General features: G+C 50.4%; 1 protein-coding gene across 8 annotated transcripts; it reads right to left on the reverse strand.

Annotated features, from left to right (window-relative positions):
• Positions 1–105: 105 nt before the first annotated feature.
• OBSL1 (obscurin like cytoskeletal adaptor 1) lies at positions 106–23,880 on the reverse strand. 8 transcript variants are annotated; one of them, XR_011968961.1, is made up of 23 exons: positions 23,578–23,880; positions 22,247–23,402; positions 21,515–21,784; positions 21,140–21,400; positions 20,467–20,769; positions 20,051–20,347; positions 16,531–16,803; positions 14,132–14,404; positions 12,006–12,278; positions 10,761–11,033; positions 9,692–9,964; positions 7,171–7,446; positions 6,805–7,092; positions 6,316–6,591; positions 5,514–5,783; positions 4,858–5,130; positions 3,940–4,206; positions 3,483–3,677; positions 2,502–2,658; positions 2,103–2,264; positions 1,676–1,780; positions 983–1,252; positions 106–238 (listed from the first exon to the last, which is right to left on the reverse strand). XR_011968961.1 is itself a non-coding variant. In XM_072617901.1 (23 exons), exons 2-23 carry the CDS (start codon positions 23,379–23,381, stop codon positions 231–233), a joined length of 6,096 nt encoding a protein of 2,031 aa, XP_072474002.1. In that variant the 5' UTR covers positions 23,382–23,402; positions 23,578–23,880; the 3' UTR covers positions 106–230. The 8 variants fall into 8 exon arrangements, 7 of the variants coding, with proteins under 7 accessions (XP_072474002.1, XP_072474001.1, XP_072474000.1 ...); XM_072617901.1 differs by having other exon boundaries at positions 3,565–3,677; XM_072617900.1 differs by lacking the exon at positions 106–238 and adding an exon at positions 268–673 and having other exon boundaries at positions 3,565–3,677; positions 23,586–23,880.
• Between the last annotated feature and the right edge of the window lie 526 nt (positions 23,881–24,406).

Consider the following 24,406-nt stretch of genomic DNA (forward strand, 5'->3'; position numbering starts at 1 on the left):
GGTTTCCCAGCAGCCCCCTATGGAGGTTGAGCAGTGAAAGTGGTGAGCACTCAGTGCCATGTGTGAATGGTCAGAGCAGTGACCAACACCACAGAGAGACAGAGGGACAGGTAGGCAGAACACTGGGCCATATTTATTTCCCCCTGGCCCTCCCCTGAGGCTCCCCAGACCCAGAGCTGTTTTGGCTTCCCATCTGTCTTTGGGCAAAGATCCTGCGTCTGGGGCTGGTTCTAGCTACCTGCAGAGGAAAAAGATTCTTTGTCTCCAGGCCCCCCTCTTTCCCTCATTTATTCCCTTTATCACAGTGAGTCATTCACATAGGAAGAAGAGGGTTTTCCCTTTCTGTCCATACTTCCTGCCTGTTGAGGCTCTAAAGAGAGAGGGTGAGAGGCAAGGAGCAGGGATATAAGAGAGAGAAATAGGATGCAGGGAACTCAGGAAGGTCAGAATGAGGAGACTCCCCCATGGAGGGTGAGAGACACAAGGGGGAATCTAGCTGCCCTAGAGTTGTGATACCTCATAACCAGAGCTTGACTTCCCAGGATTGGGGTCCCAAGTCTTTGCAGCTCATGCAGGCCCTCTCCCACCACCCTCCACCTCCATAGCCTTTCTGAGCACATACCCTAGGAGAGGTCTAAGCAGAGACGATGATATATGATTAGAGTTATTGGAGCTAGGGTTAAGGGGTCAGAGAAGGAGAGATTGGAGATAAAAAGAAAGGGGGTTTTGGGCTATGGACAGAGCTGAGGGCTCTTCTCTAGACCACTCCCCCCTTCTCTAAAGTACAAAGCACTTCTCTCACATGCTGCCCTTGTGTCACCCAAGTTGATCCCAGCCTCCATCACTTTCCCACCATCCCTCTGAGACCTTCCACTGATCCTTCTCTTTCTGTGATTCTCCTCTTTCCCCAAGGTTCTCATCTAAGCCCAACCCTATTACCTCAGTCCTCTTTCCCCCAGCCCAGCCAAGGTCCCTCACTCACTCTCCACTAGCAGATTAGTATTTGCACTGTCCTCTCCAGCCTGGCAGCAGTAGGTGCCCTCATCAGTGGGCTGGACGTTGTGGATGATCAGACTGTGAGTGACACCGTGGCTTCGAAACTCATACTTTGGTCCAGGTGGCAAATCGACGCCACCCAGCAGCCATCGAACATGGCCACCTGCCCTGGACACAGTCACTTCTAATGCTGCCCTGCGGCCTGCCAACACTGTTTTCTCTCGAGGGGGTTTACGGCAGATCTGGAGAGGCAAGGCTGGGGGTGGAAGGGAAGGAAAGAAATAGCTGAGGTATAATGTCTGACCTAGTGTTCCCTCCCTGGGAATTGTCATGTTACTCCTCTTTAACTCTGCTGCCTCTCTTTCTGTAGCCTCCAACTCTAACCTTAAGAATGTCACATTTCACCTGCCCTTGGGTAAATCATTTCTCTGGACTCCAGCTTCCCTATTTGTAAAATGAGAGGACTGGCCTAGATTAGCAAGATGTCCAGCTTCTTAGTCTAGGGACCTCGGGGGACCTACTCTACTCTATTAGGGTAGGACAATAACATTCTCTTCTCCCCTTCCCAGTTAGGGATATAGCAGTTGACTCCCTTCAGAGGCTCAGCAATTAGAGACAAACCCTTAAATCTTAGTCCGAAGCAACCTCTTTCCCTCAGCCCCAAGTGGTTCCTTCTTACCCTCGACCTCCAGTTGAGTGGAGGACTCTGCTTTCCCAGCCAGGAATCGGATCTCCCCAGAATCCTCAGACTGCAGCTCACTCAGCACCAGGGAGTGCAGATTCCCTGGGGATGGAAATGGGGCTCACTGTTGGTTATGTGCAAAGTTGGGGGAGCCCTAGGGAGAAAACTGGGGCGAGCAGGGGGCAGTCTCGTTGGGTCACTGAGCCTTCCAAGTTCTTAGGGAAGGTGGGAACTGGAGATGAAGGGAGTAGTCTTGGACACAGGAGGAGGGAGAGAGACATTGGAAAGAGGTTGAGGAAAGGTACAGGGCTGCAGTAGTGTGTGAGAGGGTGGGGGATGGGAGGTCGGGGGATGAAATTAGGGAACAGTGGCTTCCCTACTGATGTGTGTATTGGGAGGGAGGGGGTGCTGTCGGCTCTCACACCTTCCTGTCGGATTCGGACACGACCTCCTGGACGCAGAATTCGGCCTCCCAGCTGCCAGCAACCAGGGATACCGGGCTCGGACACTGTACACTTGAATGTGGCGCCGTCGCCCTCACGGGCCCTCACAGGCTTTAGTTCATGCAGCACTGACACCTCCCTCTCTGCCGGGCAGGACCAAGGAGGGGGCGGGTAGAGGTCGGGGCATCGCCCCCTCCCCCGTCCCAGCATCACCCACACCCTCCTGACCCCGCCCCCCACCATACCCTCCGGCAGACTCCCTCCAACCTCCCTGGGGACTAGGTTAGAGACCCAGCCGGGATCCCAGAGCGCCAGCCCCCATCCCCCGATCCCAGGGGCCCCCACTCCAGTAGCAGAGTCGCGGGAGCCCCGGTACCCACTCCGCACGGTGAGGCGGGCAGACGTGGCTTGGGCGTTCCCCACCGTGCAGCGGTAGGTGCCCGTATCCGCGGAGATGCAGTGCCGGAGCTGGAGGAGCCGGCGGGCGCCGAGAGCCTGGATCCGGAGCCGAGGGCTGGGCGACAGCTCCTGGCCGTCCTGGCAGTGGGAGAGGGCGCGGTCACCGGCCAGCGGCCAGCGCGCCTCCCCTGCTGCGGCTCCAGGTGCCTCCCCAGGCTAGGAGCCGGGTGGGCGGTCCTGGTGACACCGGCTCCTCCGCGCTAAAACCGACCTCACCTTCCCACCCACACCAGCAGTCTGTAAACCCGCCCCACGAGCCGGGTTGGCTGGCCGCCTGGCGCTAGGAGATCCCCCACCTCCCCCACCCCGCACCCCTGCTTCACGCAGCTCCTCTACTCAGATTATGGGCGACTTTTAAACCTTCTTTCCCTTAAGATCGCCGGTTCCTTTTACCTAGATTTCAGCTGAGTGAACATAGGTATTTGGGGTAATGCAATTCACTTCTGGTCCTGAAACGCTCCTTACCTGACACTTGGCCTTCCCCTTCTTTCACTCACCCCCCCCTGCCCCCCCCGCAGCGCCCTCCTCCCCTCCCCCATTGGTCCTACCCGGGGCACGGAATTTATGAAAGCACGCAGGAGGACTTTACAGATTGTATATAGTCCAACTCCTTTTACAGATGAAGAAATGGTGGGCCAGAGAACGAAGGGACTTCCCAGGGTCAAACAACTATTAAACGGCATATAAACATATATGTACCTATACACATGCATTTGCAAACAGACAAACATACACGTACACACATTTGTAAACAAACCCACATGAACATATATGTACATATACATTTATACACATAACACACAAACACATATGTACATACACACATTTATAAACATATAAAGGCATATAAACAGCCAATAGACACATCCTTCTGACTATACGACCAGGGGACCTTCCATTACCTCCCCCACTCTTCTGGGGTGAGGAAGGGCTTAGTGGCCGGAAGCTGTCAGAGGCTGGAAGCATACTGGTTTGGGAGCTGACCTTATCCCATGTGAGGTCAGCCTGGGTCCTGGACAGCTCACACTCAAATGTGGCTGAATCACCTTCCATCACTTCTAGGTCCTGGAGCCCCTTCACAATGGCTAAAGGTATCTCTAAGGGTAGATAAGAGAGGGGGACACTGTTAGAGAACAGAAAGAATGAAATGTGGGGTGAGATATGATGGGAGAGAAATGAGGAGGGCAGTGGGTATCGGTGGAAGGAGGCTGTCAGTGTGGGCCAAACACTAGAGGGCAGTAGGATGCTGAGGCAAATGGCCTGAGAGTGGTTGGGGGTGATAGACCATGAGTGATGGAGATGATGAGGAAGAGAGTGGGGACAGGGGCCTGTGTGGGCTCACAGTGAGGGGAGATAGACCTTTCACTTCTAGCCGGGCTGCGCAGCGCAGGGTGTCAGTGGTGAAAGATACAGTTCCAGTATCCGCCAGGCCCAGACCACTGAGCACCAGAGAATGGTTGTGGCCCTGGGCACTGATCTGGCAGTTCCGGCCAGGCTCCAGCCGGACCCCTCCCCGGGCCCATTCTCCAATCACCCCAGACTGAGACAGCTCCAGCTGGAAGGTGGCACTGCCCCCTTCAGTGACAACCACATCCTCAAGGCGATGCCGCACCTTCAGCTGCTCAGCTGTTGGAAGGGAGCAAAAGATGTGAGTAGAGCCCACTGGGTGTGGATGGGGACATTCTCCCCACTTTCCACAATGCCGTCAGTTTCATGGAATCCACCACAGGTCTGGCTGAAAAGGAATCATCTTAGCTTCGGATGTGACACACGAGATTTTCAATGCTATTGGAGAGTGCCTGAACTCTTCCCTCTTGCTATGGTCAGGGAGGTACCCAGATTTGAGGAAGGCACCGGTAGGGATCCTCATCCCTACTCCCTTCTGCCTCCCATCCTGACTTGGTCCGGAGGAGGTACAGAAGGAGGAACATTCAGGCTTCAAAAAAGAATTTGTGGGGGTTACCGGGGGCTTCCTGGTAAGAGGGCTTGCTTGTAGGATAAACTAGAGTTGGAGAGAGATGCACAGATCTGGCAGAAAGTGTTTGGGAACAGAGGTCAGACTCATAGTGAGGGGCCAAGGGTAAGGATCTACTTGTATGACATGTTTGTTTGGCTAGGCCTAAGAGAGAATGAAGGGATTCTTGGAGAGGGGGGATTGCATCCATCTCTTAGCTAAGGGATGCTGTTCCTTTTCCTGAGCTAGGCCAGGAAAGGGTGGGTGTCTGAGGAGGTATAAAAAGGTGGGTATGGAATGGGGAATTTTTGTGGAGCACTCACGTCTCACAAGCAGCCGAGCCTGTGTCCGATCATGGTGGCTTTTGCAGCTGTAGACACCCTGGTCACTCACCATGACTTTCTGGATGATCAGGCGGTGCACTCGGCCATCCTGTACCACAGAGAACCTGTCGTCTTCAGGGAGAGGTTTTCCTCCTCGAAACCAGCTCACTACTCCTTTTCCCCCAACTCGACTCGTCTCCACCTCCATACACACATCCTGGCCCTCTTCAGTACGCAAATCCTGTAGCCTCCGCAAAAACAGCAGCTCAGCCTCTGAAGAAGAGGGAACGGGAAGGAATCCCAGGTTGGGCTAAAACAGTAGGATAACTCTGGGGAGGGAGTAAGTAGACTGGGGAGGAGAAAGGAGGGTCCTCAAAGTTGTATTACTTTCTTCCAAAACTTAGCTCTCTAAACTCATTCTGGTTGAAAGGACACTGACCAGGAGTCCTAAGACCTAGTCCAGGCTCCATCGCTTTTCTGAATTTAAATGTTTTCAATTTCCTCATCTGTAAAATGAGAATGCTAGACAAGATGATCTTTAAGGCATATTCTGGATCTAGCTACGGTCTATGATTCAATTCTAGGTTAGAGTTGGAACAAAATTAAAAGAGAGACTGGAGGTAGAGGGGAAGATGTGAGGTGGTTTTGCCAGTTACCTCTGACATGGAGCCGGGCAGTAGTCTCAGCCCCCTTGGTCTGGGCTGTCACCATGCCAGAGTCACTCATTCGGCAGTTCTGAAAGGTCAGGATGTGGTTTGGGCCATTCTGACTGATTTCTACCCGGCTGCTAGGGGTAACTGGAGTGCCATTTAAAAGCCAGCTGAGCTCAGCATCTGGTGGGGAGATCTCACAGCGGAATGTGGCATCATCACCCTCTTGGATGGTCAGTGGAGTCAGTTCTGAAACTAACTTCACCTGGGGAGGTTCTACAGGGAGAAAGGGGATACTGTTGGGCCAAGGAAGCGGGAGAGAGAGTCCTTCCTCCCTTGCTCCCTCTGACCTCTATCCATCCATCCCTGCCCCAAGTCTGTCCCAGGGAGGTGTACCTCCTCTATCTCTTACCACCCTCCTCCCAAACCCTTGCTCTGTCCCCCTTCTCTCGCTCTCCCAGGAAGTCTAGCCTCCAGTTTATCCCTCCCCACCTCTGACCCCCATTTCTTCTCAAGATCCGTGTTCAACCTTTGTATTTGTACAAACAAACAGACCACCAAGTATAAATCGCTTCCCAGGAATATGTTATGATAGCTCTCCCCACCCCCACCCCCCCTTTTTTCTTCAAGTGAGCTGCAGATGGGAAGAGGTGGGGAAAGGAGGTTAGATCAGAAGGGGGAAGGAAAGAAAGGAAAGCTGGAGGGAAAAATGGGATACTCAGGGATTATGAGAAACAGTGGGGTGAGGGGTAGGGAGTTCAGAGAGCACTGTAGAGAGTCTGGGGTGTATGTAGGGGAGACTCATTACCTTCCACATTGACGAAGAAGATGCGACTGTCCTGGGAGGCATCACAGAGGTACTCGCCGGCATCCCCGCTCCGTGCCCCCCGCACCCGAAGCACCCGCCGTGCCCCGGCCTCCTCCAGCCGCACCCGCCCCCGGCTGGCCAGCCGCTCCCCGTCTTTGTACCAGCGCACGGCCCCCCCAGGCCCCGAAAGACACACTGCCAGCTCCAGGTCCCTGCCTGGGGCGCATCGAACCCCGGTCCGGGATGCCTCAGGTATCAACATTCTCACAGGAGGCTCTGCAGGGCCAGAGCCCACGGTGTCATGGGAAAGACAGGGAAAGGGATGGGAGAGAGGATGGTGTGCATGGATGCGTATACATGTGTATGTACGTGTGTGGGGGACGACCTGGCCCCTTCTGCTCTGGGGACTGAGGATGCCCACCCCCAGGGGTCTCTGCTCCCCCTCCCCCAGCTTTCCCCACTCTCCATAGACCATCCTCCTCCACTTACCAATCACCTGGACAGGGAAGGTGAGGGTGGGGGCTCCAGGGTCAGACCCAGCCTGGCACGTGTAGTTTCCGGCATGAGAGGGATCGACAGCTTGGATGAGCAGCATGCGCCGAGGACCCTCGGACCGAAGCTCCAGGTTCCCATCCTCCAGGACAGGGCTGCCATTGAGGCTCCAGAACACTGGAGCACTGGCTCTGGACAGCTCACAGCTTAGGACCAAATGCTGCCCAGAGGACACAGACAGTGGAGCGGGGGCCACCTCGGGGAGGAGGAATTGCACCAGGGACTCTGTTGGGGGAGGTTCAGGTTGAGGAAAATGTTCGAGGGTCCTTCCCCACTTCTCCCTTTCCTGAGCGGAGTACTGACCAGCTAGACGGACGTCAAAGGAGACTGCCTCATCCCGGGTCTCGCAGACGTACTCTCCAGCGTCCTGGGGCCTGGCATGGGGTAGGGTGAGGGTCCGGACTGGCCCCTCCGCCCCCAGTTTCAAATCTTCTGATGCCTCCACCTCGAGCCCATCCTTGTACCAACACACACGGGCGCCCACAGGGGCCACCTCACAGCGAAGCTCCACTCGACCAGGGGACCTGAACTGCAGCTGTAGGGAGCGGGCTGATGGGCGCACTATCCGTTCTGGGGGTGCTGGTGGGAGGGAGGGGATGAGGAGTATGCGCTTCAAGCTTTCCCCCTCAACTCCCCTCAGGCACATCTAGGTATAAGCTTCAGCTCTCTACCTATGTGACCTGGAATGGAACCTTAACTTCCTTGAGCCTCAGCTCTCAGTCTCTCAAATGGGAATAATATTTGACTGCCTGAAATGATGTAGTAATGTTTAACAACTAGCTCTGGTGTGTGGGAAATAAATATATAATATAATATAATATAATATAATATAATATAATATAATATAATATAATATAATATAATATAATATAATATAATATAATATAATATAATATAATATATAATATGACAGTATATGGTGTAACACAATGTAATGCAACATAATTAATATGACATGATAATATAATATAATATGCGATAATATACAACATGATACTATACTGTACTGTGCTATTATAATATACAATAATGTAATATGTGATAATATAATGTAATATACAATAATATGTGATACAATACTATACTATATTATATAATATAATGTGATAATGTATGATAAGTATAATCACATATACATACATACATACACACATATACTCTACAAATTTTTAAGTATAACCTGTGTGGGAAGGCCATTTGGTCCAACCCCATCATTTTACAGATGGGGAAACTGAGGCCCACTTCACCAAGATCTGTAAAATAAGATTAGACTACATGGTCTCTGAGGTCCTTTTAGCTTTAAACAGAGGATCCTATTAGATTCTAAGGACCAGGGATTCTCTCAAAATCACACAGGGAGTTAATGCCAAAGTCAGGGTCTGCCTCCAGACTCAGTCCTCTTTCTACTACATCCGGCTATCTCTCTTGAAGGCATTGCTGGGGTTTGGAGGTAGGCAAAGGAGGAGGGCTAATAGCCTGGGTAGGTCTCTGTTTAGGGTCGAAGGTGGATGACAATTTGGTGGACAGTAGTGGACACAGTGTGGAGTTGAGAAGCCTCAGGGTTTGAATCCTGCCTCAGACGGTAATTGAGTGGCCCTGGGCAGTGGATTCCCTCATACTTAACAACTCTTGGCCTCAGTTTCCTCATCTGTAAAATAGGAGTCATAACAGCACTTAACAGGGTTTGTTGTGAAGATCAAAGATGACGACCTATGAAAAATGCTTTGAAAACCTTAACAAACTACAGAAATGCTAGCTATTATTTTACTGTTTTTCTATGGGGGTATTTTCCTATGGAAATATTAGGATATAATTTATGGGCTTTTGAACCTATTTTTGTTTGTTGTTGTTCAGTGTTTTTTTTCAGTAGTGACTCCATTTGGGGTTTTCTTGGCAAGAGACAGTGGAGTGGTTTGCCATGAGATAATATTTGTAAAGTATTTTACAAACCTTAAAACACTATATAAATGCTCTGTTTTTATTCAGATGTTTTAATTGTGTCTGACACTTTGTGATCTCTGGAACTTTGCTATTCTGTTAATGTGAAGACTATACATTCCATGAGAGCAGGGGTTGTGTCTTGTCTAGACTATATCTCCAGTGCTGCCTAGCCTAGTGCTTTGCACCCAGGAGGCACCAAGTTAATGTGAATTATATTCTTCTCAAGTTGGTTGCATTTTTATCTCTTTCCCTTATGTGCTAGCCAGAGTTCTTTGGATAAGTCACTTTTTGCTTCCATGTGGGCTAAGAGAATGCAAAGGTACAAGAGATGGGGCTGAACCCCATTGGCTTTGGGGGTACCCATGAGTCAAAGTGGAGTATTGAGTGGAGAAGTAAAACTAGGCATTTTATTGAGGAAGTATGTGTTGAACAGAGAAAATGGGACTGAAGTAAGCACCAGGTGGGGCTGGATGTCTAGGAAGGTCTGAATGGTTGGGGACCCTTTCCCTGCCTAGGGAGCTATGTCTGAACTAGGGGCTCTGGAAGGGGTCTGGCTTCTCCAGGTGGGAGGTGGAAGGAGGGCCAGGATGACTCTTACACAGGCTCTGTCCTACTGACCTCTTCCTTCATCTCTCCCTTTCTACCCTGGTAAGTTCTGAATTGTTCCAGAGGCCAGTCTCTTAGGAAGGAAAATCTCATAGAAGATCATCTGGGGCTTAGCTGTGAGAGCTGCTTTCCTCTCACCTGGGTGGCTTCTTTACAAGTGATGGCAAAGACAGCCTGAGCCTAGGGAAGAGGGCCCTCTATAGCAGGGAGTTTAGAAGAGAGAGAAGATCCCATGAAACCTTGCAGTTGCCTCTCCCTGCCCTGCCAAACCCCTTACCTGTGACAGTGACAATGAAGAAGGCTGAGTCATCCCCTGCATCACACACAAATTCCCCTCCATCCTGAGGCTGGGCTGCAGGCAGGACCAGGCGGTGGTAGGACCCCTCATTCTCCAGGACCAGGGCCTCACTCTCCTCCACTTCCAGTCCATCTTTGTACCAGCGCACAGGGGCTCCAGCCCGGGAAAGCTCACACCTCAGGACCACTCGCTCTGAACTCACAGCAGCAACAGATACTTCATCTTGGGGGAACAGGATTCTCACTGGAGGCTCTATAGAGGGGAGAAACAGTCATATCTAGAGATGAAGCTGCAGAGAATCAGTTATACAAACACCAGAAAAAGTCCCCAAATCAAAGGTTCTCAGAAGTCTTGTAGCCCAGTCCATGTGTAGGAATCCCTGCTGCCATATCCTGGAAGATGGCTATTCACCTCCACTTAAAGGCCTATCAAATCTTGAGATCCTGTGAATGATCCAAATTCAGCATCCCTAGTTTCTCTGGTATAGTTGAAGGGTAACCATCTTCCTTAATTCCTGCCCCCCCCCCAAAGGCTCAACTAGAATGTCCAGCTACATTTATGCATACATTCTACTCATCACAGATGGACCAGTCTGATCTGGCCACCCCAACCCCACTACTACCATCTGATTTCCCCAAGTGCTCCCAGAGAAGGGCAGATGTCCCATGAGGTGGTATGTTCAGTGGGGAAAATGTAGGATTTGGAAATCTTACGTAAAATTTGAGTCTGGTCTTTTCATATATACTCTGACTTTAGTTCCTCATCTGTAAAATGAGGGTGGGTAGAAGAGGGCTGGGCTGGCTAGATGTCACATTCTCTGCCATCTGGAAATCTGTCATCTTAAGGTCCTATAGTTATCTTCTCCCCTCTTCAACTATTCCCCTCACCTTGGGTGTTTATGTTCCAGGGAAATTCCCCAGTTCTGAGCAAGCACCCTCTTGCCCAGAAGTGCCCCATTCTTCCCATTATACCAAGTGGGGGAAACGGAAATCCTTAGGCAGATGGAACTTCCTCCATTCTCTAGGTCCAGTTTTGCCTGGTCCCTGACCTGTGATGGTGATGTTGAAGAAGGCAGAGTCTTCTCCGGCCTTGCACACAAACTCCCCTCCGTCCTGGAGCTGGGCTGCAGGCAGGACCAGGCGGTGGTGGGGCCCCTCATTCTCCAGGATCAAAGCCTCACTCTCCTCCACCTCCAGGCCATCCTTGTACCAGTGCACAGGAGCTCCAGCCTGGGACAACTCACATTTCAGGACCACTGGCTCTGAGCTGAGGGCTGCTATGGATACCATGTCCTGAGGGGATATAATTCTCACCGGAGGGTCTGCAGTAGGGGAAATACAGCCACCCAGAATCATGGACAGTTGACTTCACATGCACAAGGGTAACAGATCAAGCTCTTATTTGCTAATGGGGAACAGTGTTGAACAAGGATTCAGCTAGGACACTTTCTGCTCAGAAGTGAACTTATAGTCTACCCCCAGGAAGAAGTGTAGTCTCCAAGTTAGAAGGGCCCTAAGATGTAATCTATTCCAACCGTACCTGAATTACCATCATGGCATCACGTCATCTAGGAGTCATCTAGCAGAAACTTATTGCTTCCTGAGTCAGCTCATTTGGGGTCAGATCTAATTGTTGGGGAGTTATTAAACACTTACTATGCTCCAGACACTGTTCTAGGTGATGGGGACACATATATAAGCTAAAACATGTTCACTGCCCTCAATGAGATTATATTTAATAGGGCAAGAGAACTCCTAAGACCGAGTTGAAGAACAGAGGAAAGAAGGATGGCTTCCAGACCCCTCCTTCAAAATGGAGAGTTTTACCTGGAATATCCCTGAAAATTGGCTGTTGAATAGGGAAAAACTCATGAGGAGTTTCTTCTTGGTAGAAAAAAGGCCAGACTGGTTTTGGAGATTGCCAATACATGGAGATTCAGCTTGCTGGTTCTCCCAGATTTGCCAAGAGTCTCCAGATTGTCACCCAGATGCCTGACTCTCAGACACAGTTACTTTGTGCAGTTCCTTCCCACCCTTCTGTGGCTGGGATGTCTGAGAACTGCACCTCCCCCAGACTCTCCACTCCCAGGCTCCCTCAATCCAGAGTGACTGAGTAGGGCTGAGGACCTTAGGTACCCACACGTACAGGGCAGCATCAGCAAGCCTCTCACCATCAGATTGAAGCTGTCCAATGTAATTTACCTCCATTTCTGAGAACCTAGTCTTAGCACCCACTTTCCAAGAACTCCCCTTATTCTGCTGCCCAGAACTCCAGTCCCACTGGGCCACCTGACCTGTTACAGTCACAGTGAAGAAGGCAGAGTCATCTCTGGTGCTGCATACAAACTCGCCCCCATCCTGGAGCCTCACGGAAGGCAGCACGAGACGGTGCTGGAGTCCCTCACTCTCCAGAATCAAATCTTTGCTTACTTCCACCTCCATCCCATTCTTGTACCAGCCCACCAAGGCTCCAGGCCGGGAGACTTGGCACACCAGGACCACCCTCTCCGAGGTCACGGCAGTCAGGAACACCTCATCTTGGGGCTCTGTGATCCGTACAGGGGGTTCTGAATGAGAAACAGACAGTCATAATCAAGGAGTGCTATCAAATTCCAATGGGCTCAAGCAGTTTACAAAGCTCCACCATCATCACCATCATCATCATTTGCAGTCTCTAGTCACCAAGCCTCTCGTCTGGGGAGGACAATGCTTTTCCTGCACTCTTACTGAGCTCAAGCAATGTTTACAAAGCAGCAATACAGGGGTGTGCAGGTAAATGCTTTACAAATGGGCTTATGTGAAAGAGATTCAGAGGTTTCAGGGGACTACCAGCTCAATACGCTGTGTGCTCTGAATCAGCACAAGCCTCAAAGTGAGACCTACAAAGCTTTTCTGGGCCTTTTTATTGGCTGTCTGCTGTGCATGGAATGCTCACCCTCCTCAGCTGGAATCCCATCTTCCATACATATGAGGCCTTTCCCCGGTTCTGATCCTCCCTCCTTCTCCAATGCCTTTCCTTAGAAATTTTACCTCTCATCTCTGTTCTAGATGTACAGTTGTTTACACACTTAGAATGTAAGTTTATCCTTAGAATGAGGACAGGGGCTGTGTTTTTTGCCTTTCTTTACTCCTCAGAGCTTAGCATGGTACCTGGCACATATGTAGTGTTTAAAAAAAATCCTTATTGATGAATAGTTATAAACATCTCCATTTGCCATGATAAAGACATGAAGGGAGAAGGAACCAGGTCCCAGTATAAAATCACAGAATCTTGGAATTGGAAGATACCCTAGCAAGTCAATCACCTGGTTTGATCCATACCTGGGCAGGACACTCCCTCCCCATCCATTCTGGGAAGTTGTTTGATCTTCTCATGAAGAGGACCTCCAGAACCCACTAGCTCCTGAAGCAGCTCATTTCACTACAGGATGACTCTAAAGTAAGGAACACCTAGATTTTTTGGGGGGATGTGTATGTTTAATACTTGAAGGCAACTCAAGCTGGTGAAAGCTATTAAGATCATGTCATGCAAAGATGGGCTGTAGAAAGTGGAAATGTTTAAGATGGAGAACAGAAGGCTCAGGGAGAACATGAGAGCTGACCTCCAATGTCTAAAGGACCATAATGTGAAGGAAGGATGAGACTTTTCTGTTAGGGTTCAGAGGGTGGATTTTAGAGCAGTGGGGCATCAGGGTTGGGGAACCTGTGGCCTTGAGGCCACATGTGACTCTTTAGAGGATTCCCTTAGAATTTGTTCTGTGAAATTTGAATTCAGTCAAAGGGCAGCACTTGAGGACCTTGAGAGCTGCACTTAAGGACCTTGAGATCCCCATCCCTGGGTAGGCTGTCAAGAGGCAGATTCTGGTCACCTAACAGAATAGTCTAAGGAGAGAATATTCTGCTTTGGGAGGTAGTAGGTTCCGCCTTGCTCAAGGTCTCCAGGCAAAGACTGGGTGATCTCCTGAGAGGGCCCATTGTGGGTACAGCTATAGCTGTGTTGGATGGCATCCAAAACTCTTGAGATCCTATGAGCTGTCTTGCTTTCCCCAAGTCTCCTTCTTTCCAAATTCAACACCCCCCTGTCCTGGGATGGTACAATGACATCGTGACTATTTACCTCGAACCTCATTCAGTCTCCATTATATTCATGCTACTACTCCGTTTTCACCACACATTCTGCTCATCAGAGACAAAGACAAATCAGCCTCATTAGCACCATCTGCTTGCCTAGGACATGCTGAACCTTTCCTCTCTTTAGCTACTCACTTCACTGCTACTGTCATGCTTGTATCCCAAAGACCCTCCCCTGTACTGGGCAAGCGCTTCTCTCCCCCGAAGATGTACAATCTCCCTATTGCTCTGACAGCTGGGGAACAGCAGAGCATTCGCTGGACAGTCTCCAATGTGCTTTCATGCCCACCTGTGATGGTGACATTGAAGACAGCCAAGTTGTCTCCTGCCTTGCATACAAACTGGCCCCCATCCTGAGGCTGGGCTGCAGGCAGTATCAGGTGGCAGTGGGTACCCTCACTCTCCAGTATCAGGGTTTCACTCTCCTTTACCAGCATTCCATCCTTGTACCAGCGCACAGGGACTCCAGCCCGGGACAGCTCACATCTCAAAACCACCTGTTCTGAACTCTCGGCACCCATGGACACCTTGTCCTGAGGGAATACGAACCTCACGGGGGGTTCTGCAGTGGGAAATAGTGAAGCTTTTGAGATATATCATCATCACACAAAGACTCAGAATTAGCTTTTGTTATATTCTGTAACAAATACCCACTAATGTGGTCACAAACATATTTCACTATGGACAGAGCCCTGGAGTTTGGAGACCTCACCCTAGGGTACTGTCCTCTGAAGGGTATGGAGCAGGGCAGAGGAGGGAAAATAAGAACCGAGACTTGTCTGAAGCCCCTGTGAGATGGGAAGTCTGATACTACCAAGAAAAGACCCCTGATATAGTGTTAGCCTCAATGTTTGCACGCGAACTGAGAGCTATTGTCATGGAAGCCTCCCTGAAAACATGAACCACAGAGAGATTACTTAAAAGATGTCTCCAATACTAAAATACAGAACTACAATTCTGGGCCAAGGGCCACATTTGTTGTAGTCCATCAAACGCAGAACAATTAGCCTGACAGAAGATGTGAATATTTTGCTTCTGATTTTTCAAAACAGAGAAAACAAGTATTTCCCCCTTCCCTTTCCTCACTCCTCCTGAGGTGTGGGGCTGCTCTCAGCAGATACCAGTTGTCCTCTGTGTCTTTCAGTAGATTTTTCAGCCCTATGTTCTCCTTTATAAAGGCCAAGTTCAAGTGTATCTCTTCATCAGCACTGAAGACTGTTAACTAGGAGCTAAGTACCTTGAACTTCCTCAAGGTGAGATTAATTCAGCAACAACCAGGATGAGTCAGTTTGAGGGCACATCGGCAACGTTGGAACAAAGTCCCAAATGTGGTTTAGTGGGGGATGTTTATACTTTTTATGGAGAGATATCAGCCATGCCAGAATCTGGCCATTTCATCTCCGAGGGAAGCAACCTTAGTAACCTTAATTAGGAGCCTGCTTGGAATTTCCTGTGTGGCCACAGTAGGGTCCGCTGCAGCTAACTAATAGGTCAGAACCAAAAATGCAGGATTTGGAAGCTGGAGGCGAGGCCAGAGTTCAGTTCTGAGCCAAAGAAGATGGAGACCACAGGTGCAAATAAATACATTGTTGAGACTGAGGGTTGACCCAGAGAGGCATTCCAGGTATGGAGGAAACTCAATGCAAATGTACTGAGTTGAGAGAAAGAGTGTCCAGTGTGAGGACCAGTAAGTAGGTCAGTGTAGATTGATCAAAAAGTGTGTGGAAGAGAGGGAAATGTAAGAAAGCCTGAAAGGTAGGGAGAGGTCAGATGGTGAAGGATTTTAAAGGCCAAAAATGACTTTATATTTGATTCTAGAGGCAAAAAATGGTCATTAGAATTTACTGAATATGGTGCGTGACAGGGTCAAACTTGCCCTTTGGGAAAACCAGTTTGGAGCTGGAGGGAGGATGGTTGGCAGTAGGGAGAGACCTGGGCTAGAGACAGAGATTTAGGAGGCAGTAACAGTCTCCTTAATATTGTGATAGTCCAGGCAAGAATTGATAGTCTGTGTGAGTGGAGAGAAGGTGATGTATATGACCAAAAGTGTGAAGGTAAAAGTGACAAAGTTTGAGAACAGATTGGCTATATGGTAAGTATGAGTGAAGAGTCAAGGATGGGGCTTTGGTTGTGATGAGCTTGGGTGACTGGGAGGCTGGTGAGGCTCTCACAGTAAAAGGGATTTTGTGAAGAAGGGAAGATGGGAGAAAGAGAATGAATGTGGAAAGGGAGGAAGAGATATTTGTTGAGTCTGTTGTTGAATGCGATAGTTGCCTTATTAGATGATGAGCTCACTATTGGATAGTCAAAGAAATTCTGGATGACTCTTTCCTGTCAGGTGTATTGTAAAGAAGAGATAACTTTTAAGGTCCCTTTGACTTCTAGGATTTTAGGATTCTTTTGTTTACACAGAATAGTGAAAAATCAGCAGTCCTTCCTGCCTCACTGTCTGGCCCTAGGCTCTCTGTTTCTGAGCCATCTCTCAAGCTTCCAGAAATGAGACAGGTGTGGGTGGTGAGGGAGAGAGTGGGAAGAGGATGGACCCAACAACATGTGCCTTTAGCAGAACCTTCCAAAAGGGGCCTCCTAGACTGGGCAGGCTGAGAGGTTGCTCCTGATTCATCTAGCCTGGGACCCTGAGACCGCAGCCCTCTTCCTCATAAATTTTAGCTCAATTGGGCTTCTCACCTTCGATGGTGACCATAAAGAAAGCCAAGTCCTCTCCTGCTTTGCATGCAAACTCGCCCCCATGCTGGGGCTGGGCAGCAGGGATCACCAGGCGGTACTGGAGGCCCTCGTTCTCCAGCACGAGGTCTTCACTCTCCTCTACCTGCAGTCCATCTTTGTACCAATGCACAGGTGCTCCAGCCCGGGACAACTCACACATGAGCACCACACGTTCTGGGCTCACAGCTTTGATGGATACCTTTTGCTGAGGGAGCACAATCCTCACAGGGAGCTCTGTGGAGGAAAGGTATACATACCCACACACAGATACAAACATGATCATAATGGTGGAGGCAAAGGTCAAAATCATTTGGGGTCTTCCCTGACCCCTCCCTCCCTATCAAGCCTTCTTACTTTCCTCACCTATCCAGGGCTGGATAACCCAATGGGCACCCTAGACATGCATGGGCCTAAGGGACCCCTCCAACCCCAGGTGATGGGGAATACAGTGGTTAGTGACACCATGTTGTATCCTGCCTATAGGTCATCATGTGAATATACCACTTACCCATACCACTGTGATAACCTGTTCTTTTTGTTTAAAAGTCCCAGCTGGTAATTTTTATGCACTATTATACCAAATATAACCATATACAAAGGGAACCTTTCAATGTATAAGTTTGTTGTTGTTCAGTTGTTTTATAGTCATTTCAGACTCTTCCTGACCCCATCTGAGGTTTTCTTGGCAAAGATATTGAAGTGGTTTGCCATTTCCTTCTCCAGCTCATTTTACAGATGAGGAAACTGAGGTAAACAGGGTGGAGTGACTTGCCCAGGGTCACACAGCTAGGCAGGATCTGAGGCCAGATTTGAACTCAGGAAGATGAGTCTTCCTGACTCCAGGCCTGATCTCTATCCACTGCACCACCCAGCTCCCAATGTATTAGTGGCCTACATAATATATAATCGTCTAGACTGGAGGTGCCAAACTTGTACCACATGTGACCCATCAAAACTTCCAAGTGTGACCTGAACCAGATTAAAATGTAATTGGAAAATGTTTGTGAAAATAAATAAAAATGAGAAAAAAGCAGGGATAATATTCAATTTGTAATTCTCCAAGACAAGGTGGAACCATCAGGGATCCCTTTCTGTTTGAGTCTCACCCCACTGTTAGATAACTGTCCTATTGTCAAGTTCTGATCTAAAGTGAGATGGCCACTGAGCCATCTTTTATATTATATCCATCTTTTTTGGTGAGGTAATTAGGGTTAAGTGACTTGCCCATGTGTCAAGTATCTGAGGCCAGATTTGGACTCAGGTCCTCCCAATTCCAGAGGTGGTGCTCTAACCACTACACCTTCTAGCTGTCCCTATTATATTCATCTTGGACAGGTACTACAGATGGACAGGGATCTGAAAGGGACCAGCACAGTGGGCTAGCTTTGGGGAAACTGCACAGCATTTTCAACAACCCTAAGATACTACTTGTGACAAAATCTCATCTTTTTAACTCTGACATCCTTTCAATGATGCCATATGGCAGTGAGTCACAGAATGACTCAGCCTCTGAGGAATCAAAAATGTGGGTCAAAGAAAAAGGGTGATGGGGATAGGGTGTGCATGGTCAGTGGGCTGTACCTGTGGTGAATTGTATGTGTCAGAAGAAGCACAAGAGATACCATCTGAGAGATGTATGCCTGGAAAAGGAGGTGGGTGGGTCATCGGTAAGAATGAAAGCTAACCCAGAAATAGCACAGAATAGTACCCTCAATACCCCATGAATGTTAGGTGGTCTAAGGGAAGGCTCTCAGTTATGTTGAGTTGGTTCCTCCTTCACCTTATGTAGGATTTATGGGAGTCTCCCTGGATGATAAGGTGTACATGGACTGTAATCTGTATTATTAGATCTAGTTCCAACATTGAGCTGACCCATGGAAATACTGAAGTCTGATAACATATAACAGCCTCCATAAGTAATGAGTTTCTGAATTCAGGCATATAGCCAAGATGAAAATCATTAGCCTCTACTGGACTGAGACTTAGATAGTTATGTAATCTCTATCCTCCAACATTTCGGTTCCAGAGCAGGACAGTTATGGATGGAGTGGGGAGGGGCTCCCCCATCTTTCTCTCTCTCTCTCTCTCCCTTTTTACTCAGTGACTTTAAAGTTGGTTGGAATAAATTGGTCCTTTGGATAACTTGGACTCCAACCCGACTTCCTTGGTATGTTGGATATCCTGGCACAGACATAGAAATGTGAGGAAATGTGAATTTACTTCAATTTGTCTACCCTTGGACTGATTGAGAACCCAAATTTGAGACTTTGAGGACTTTCGTCCCTTGTTCCTTGTGCTTGCCTTGGTTCTCTGTGAGGAGATGGTGTATGAGGCTGAGGACACCAGACAGGTTCAAATTCCATCCCTGCCACAGGTGAGGACAGGACAGGCTGGAATCGGGACTGGTCAGAACCAGCCACACCAAGAAGGTGCCTTTCTTTTCTGCTCTACACTGGACATTTATTTGTCAGCCCCCTCAAGCTACTAGTTCAGGCCTTTGTGGCTGTCCCAATGCTACTCTCCCTGAATGTGAACTTCAATAAGGTCTTTTCTCATCCGTAATGAAGAGCAAAACCTCGCTCCCAGGGGTGCTGTGTTGTTAGGCCCTGTAACCCTCAAAGCATGACAGAACTGTCAGTGATGGCAATGCTTTTATCCCTGCCACCAGCACATAACTCTGAGCCTGAATGCTGCCTTCTCCCCACTCGTTTCTCCTGAAGATGAAGGCTGAGTTGTATAAAAAGTTTTCCCATTGTTTGGGAGAAAGAAGGGGAGAGAAAGCACCAAGTTACTGAGGGTGAGCCCTGTGTCCTTCCTATTCCAGATAGAGCTCTGTCTGAGCTGTCTCCCTCAAGGTCACATCAGAGCCTTGGAACAAACCCCCGCCACATCTGCCCAGCCTGCCCCACTTGACTGGGCTGCCATAGCTATGGTAGTGGTATGCCTGACTTCACGTCAGTGGAGTTTGGTTTGAATCCTGAATCAGACACTAGCTCTGTAATCACTGACTGGTCATTTAATCCCTTGGAGCCTTGGTTTCCTCATCTGTAAAATGAGGAGGGGAATGTCTCTCTTAGCTAGCTCATAGGGATGTTGGGATTTCTTCATATTGCAAATTTCAAAGCACGATGTGAATTGTGAGCTATTGTGATTATTATTATTTTCCAGGAACATTAATTTGGAGCTGGAAGGGGCCTCAGAAGCTACATGGCCCAGCCCCTTCATGTGACAGATTTGAAAACTGAGGTCCAGATGGCTCCAATACCCTCTACTCTCTTGGTCAAATCACACAGGTATTGAGCTGTGAAGCAGGTATTAAAACTCAGTCTTCTGACTCCAAATTCAGAGATTGTTTCCACCCAACAATACCTGTCCCAAGTAAGTGCCAGGGTCAGGATTTGGACCCTGACTTCCTCTCAAGCCAGTGCCTTTTCATCACACTATTCTAGTAACTGAGGGGTCCTTTATTTACAGTTCCCACCTTGCACATGAAGTGTGGCAGAGACGTGTACACCAGGGCACAGGAAAGTGATGAGGGCCCCACTATCTTGGAGCCTCATGGATCGGAGAAGTAGGCTGTGCTGGGGTCCCTCTTGTTGCACCAGATATCCTTGGCCTTCATCCCTGAATCTGTTCTCTGGTCCTCCTGCCTTGAGTTCCGTGCCATTCAGGAACCAGGTACCTTGCACCGAGGTGGAAAGTTCAAGGGAAAAGGTAGCATCGTCCCCTTCTTGCACGCATGCATCCTGAAGGCCCTTTTGCACCCGAGCTGTGGGCACTGGGAAGATGGGAAGCGGTCATTAGAATCAGAGCAGGGGGGCATGGCTTGAGTTTAGGGCATAGGATGGAGAGCAGGGGGTAGGGAAGACTGAGAAGTAAGGATGGAGGGATTCTCACCCAGGTGTACTGAGCCTGGAAAGAGCACATAGGGGCTCTGGCCATGTTCACTGACCACGGAGAGCCGGAAGCGGTAGTCACCCTCATTAGGCACATTATCTCCAGGTACCTCCATGGCACCAGCTGCTTCTGTGGTGAGGCATTGCACCCAGGCGTCCGTGCCCACCTCTTGCCGTTCTAGCCGGTAAGTATAGACTGTGTCAGGGGCAGGCACCGGGGGCTTCCAGCTGAGCAGGGCTGCATTGCTGCATCCTTGTCCCAGCTCGACTGCCACTGGGGGTCCCGGGGGGACTTGCTTCACACCTAAGACAAAATGTGTCAGGTTCCAGGACTTTCTTAGAAATCACCTCCCAACCCACTTGAGCTTTTCCCTGGTTGTAGGCTGCACTCATGCATGTCCAGCAACCGGTCTCTACCACACCTAGCTCTAACCCTACTTCCCCCCTGCCAACCACATGTCCTCCCTCTGTCCTCATTCCTCGAGCCTTCTGTCTTGAGTCCAAGTCATGACCAGCTTCTCCAACTCTGATTGCTTGCCTTGTTTCTTGTTTCTTGACCCTTGGCAAGTAGTCCAGACTGCTCAGTCACCCTTTAACCCTTGCCCTATCCAATACCCTCTCACCCTCCTCCCCAGTTTTCTAAGCTCTTGCCCCTTGGCCATGCCCATCCTTACATTTGACCCTCAGCCTGGAGGAGGTGTGGGAGGAGCCCAGGCTGAAGGTGACCACACCAGCATCTTGGCGTGTGACCCCCACCAATACCAGCATGTGTGTGTGGTTGGAACTGGTTTGGATGATTCGGGGTGAGGCTGGCAACTCCTGACCATCCCTAGTCCAGTGCCCAAGAGCCTTGGCTTCTTGAGCCTCCACCGTAAGCACTGCATTCTCTCCTTCTAGCACATCCAACTTCCTTGGCAGCCGCCTTGTGATTGGTCCTGAGGATATAGGGGCAGGGTGGGTGTACATGCGGAGGTTAGCTCGGGCAAGTAAGCCTGGGCTCAACTTCCCTCGTTGCCCCATCAGCATTCATTGTCCCTAGTTTGGCTGACCTCTGACAGCCACAGTGGCTACTGTCCGCACTCGGCCCCGCATCTCACAAAGGTAAATGCCATCATCGTCAGCCTCTAAGTCATGGATGATAAGGCGGCGCACAACCCCGGCCTCCCCCATCTCATACTTGGCGCCGGGCAGCAGGCGCTGGTCTTCCCGGTACCAGGTAGTGATGATGCCCCGGGAGGGCACTTGACATTCCAGCACTGCATCACCATGTTCTTCACCTTCTACATCCTCAAGGGGAACTGCAAACCGTACTCGGGGTTCTGGGACCCGGGGTGGGGGATGGAGAGACACAGACAGAAACAGAGAGACAGAGAGAGACAGAGAGAGAGACAGAGACAAAGAGAGAGAGAGAGAGAGAGAGAGAGAGAGAGAGAGAGAGAGAGAGAGAGAGAGAGAGAGAGAGAGAGAGAGAGAGACAAAGTCAAGTGATGCACTGAGGGATCCTTCCCCAAAGACCTGACTGAGATGCTTTCCCCCAGGCCTGGAGAACCACATAATCTGGCTTTATTTTTTTTTTTAACCATATGTATATTGTTTTAAGTGTGACAAACTGGTCTTCCTAACTAGACTGAGCTTCTCGAGGGCAGGAGCTGCCACACAGTTGCTGAGATGGCCCCCACCATTGCGGGCCTATGCTAGGTGCCCAATGCTCCCCTCATTTGGTCAGTGATACTACGGTGGTGGTACTGTCCCTATGGCCTCCATTTCGTTGAACCCTGTACCTCTGACATGTAGCTGGACTGCGCTGAGCGTATGCCCTGCGGTGTTGCGGGCAGCACAGATGTAAAGCCCACAGTCTGCAGGCTGGCAGTATAACACTTTCAGCACGAAGCCTCCATCATGGTCCCGGTAGAGCAGGCGGCGGCGCCCAGGGCTCAGTGGACGGCCTTCCCAGTGCCATTCGGTCTCTGGCTCCGGCTTCCCGGTCACATAGCATCGGAATTTGGCGTGTTTTCCCTCACTCACCCAGAAGCTCTTAGGGGCAGGCGACCCTTGTCCTGCAGAATTCGTCTGACCCTGGTTGGGGGAGCTCAGAGGGGTCTCTGGAGAGGGTCGGATCTGGAGCAGGGCAGCGGCCACCGTGTGACCGTGGGCATTACTTGCATGACACACGTAGACACCTGCATCTGGTAGTCGGACACCTCTGATCCGTAGCTTATGGCCCCCGTCCCCCTCTGGGCCTTTTGTCAGACAGAAGTGCTTACTTTCCCAGATATCCTCCAGGAGCCGCCCGTCCTTCTCCCAGTACACTGCCGGTTCTGGCTGCCCCCCTACTTGGCATGTCAATATTACTTCCTCACCTTGCTGCACCCACTGAGATTGTGGGCCCTCCAAGAACACAGGGGGACCTTCTGGGGGCTCAGAAAGTGAGCCTGGGGAGCCCTGTGAAAGGGTGTGGATCTGGGCTGGGTCTGAGGATAGGAATGTGGAAGCTGTGTCCAGAGGACTTGTCCTGGCCATAAGAAGGGGATCCTGCAAAAGGATCAGGTCAGGAGACCCCTGGGCTGAGTCCAAGGACCTCTCTGTGGGGATGGAGGCTGCATCCTGAGATTCTTGTACAGTGAGAGCTGCAGCGGCATAGGCCTCCCCAGAAGAATTTTGGGCCCGGCACACATAAACTCCAGCATCCAGGGCCCCAGCTTCCCTTACTAAAAGCCTATGCTCGTCCCCCTCTGTCTGAAGACACAGACGGCTGGATGCTTCCAGCTGCTGCCCATCCTTCTCCCACAGGACAGTGGGTGGAGGGGAGCCTATGAGGCAGCAGCGTAGGATGGCATCGGTGCCGCTCACCACCTGGACAGGCCTTGGGAAGCGAAGGAAGCGAGGGGCAGCCCCAAGAACACCCATCCCTTCCATGGCCACAAGGCACAGCTAACCCTGTGGTGGAATGGGGAGAGAAGAGGAGAGAGGAAGGGATCAGGACTCCTGGGTCAGCAGAGGCACAGGGAACATACATAGAAAGCCAGGGCTTATGGGAAACAAGATTTGCCAGTCAGGTGGACAGTAGCTTCCATTCCCCTCACCCCCGCCCCTCCAACACCCTCCTCCTTACCTTCTTACCCTCTAGGTCCAGCTGGAGAGGATACTCAAGGGAGGTTATTTTGGGGACTCCCACTGTATCTGAAGTCTGAACCTGAGAGGTCTGTCCGTCTGCCCGTCTGTTCATACAAGGGACCCAGATTTCCCTACTCACTGCCTTGCCTTCTGCTGCACTGACCTACTCTTTCCTCAGCCCCCTCCCCACAACCTGGGCCTCCTCCCTCCCCCACTCCCAGGCCTAACGCCCCAGCGGCCCTGCTCTGGGCCTGAGTGTCACAGACGCCTGCAGCTGCCAGCCCCCAAAATAATCTCTGATGACACAGCTGGACGATAAGACGCTAGCCTGGCTCCTCTGGGCTAAGTATAGAGCAAAAGAGACCACCCCCACCACCCGGCTCTTCCCCATAAGCCTGGGGAGCAGCTGCACACTGAGAGGGGCCACAACTGTCCTGGGTCATAGAATTTTCTAAGGGACTGAACAATTCTCTCTTGGGGACAGACAGAGCCCCCTTTCAGGACCTGAGAGTTCACCTTCCACCCCCACTCCACAACCTTGCCCTGTAGACAATACGGTAGCATACTCAGTAAATCTGTAGAATTGGGGAGGGGGTGCATATTGGCGGGGGTGACTGGGACATTGGGGTGAGACATGCCCTTTTACCCCACCCCCAGCATTCCAAGCGGGGGTGGGTGATAACGCTCAGGGCCACAGACATCTGCGTCAGAGATAGGCCTCAATGCCAGCCAGGGACCGCTGGGTGTGGGAAGAAGAGGAGAGGGCTGGCAGGGGAGAGTAGGGAGGGCAGGAAGGAGTGTAGCACCCTCTGTGAGTGGGCACTAAG

This window comes from Notamacropus eugenii, chromosome 6 (genome assembly GCF_028372415.1).
Source record: "Notamacropus eugenii isolate mMacEug1 chromosome 6, mMacEug1.pri_v2, whole genome shotgun sequence".
NCBI lineage: Eukaryota > Metazoa > Chordata > Mammalia > Diprotodontia > Macropodidae > Notamacropus > Notamacropus eugenii.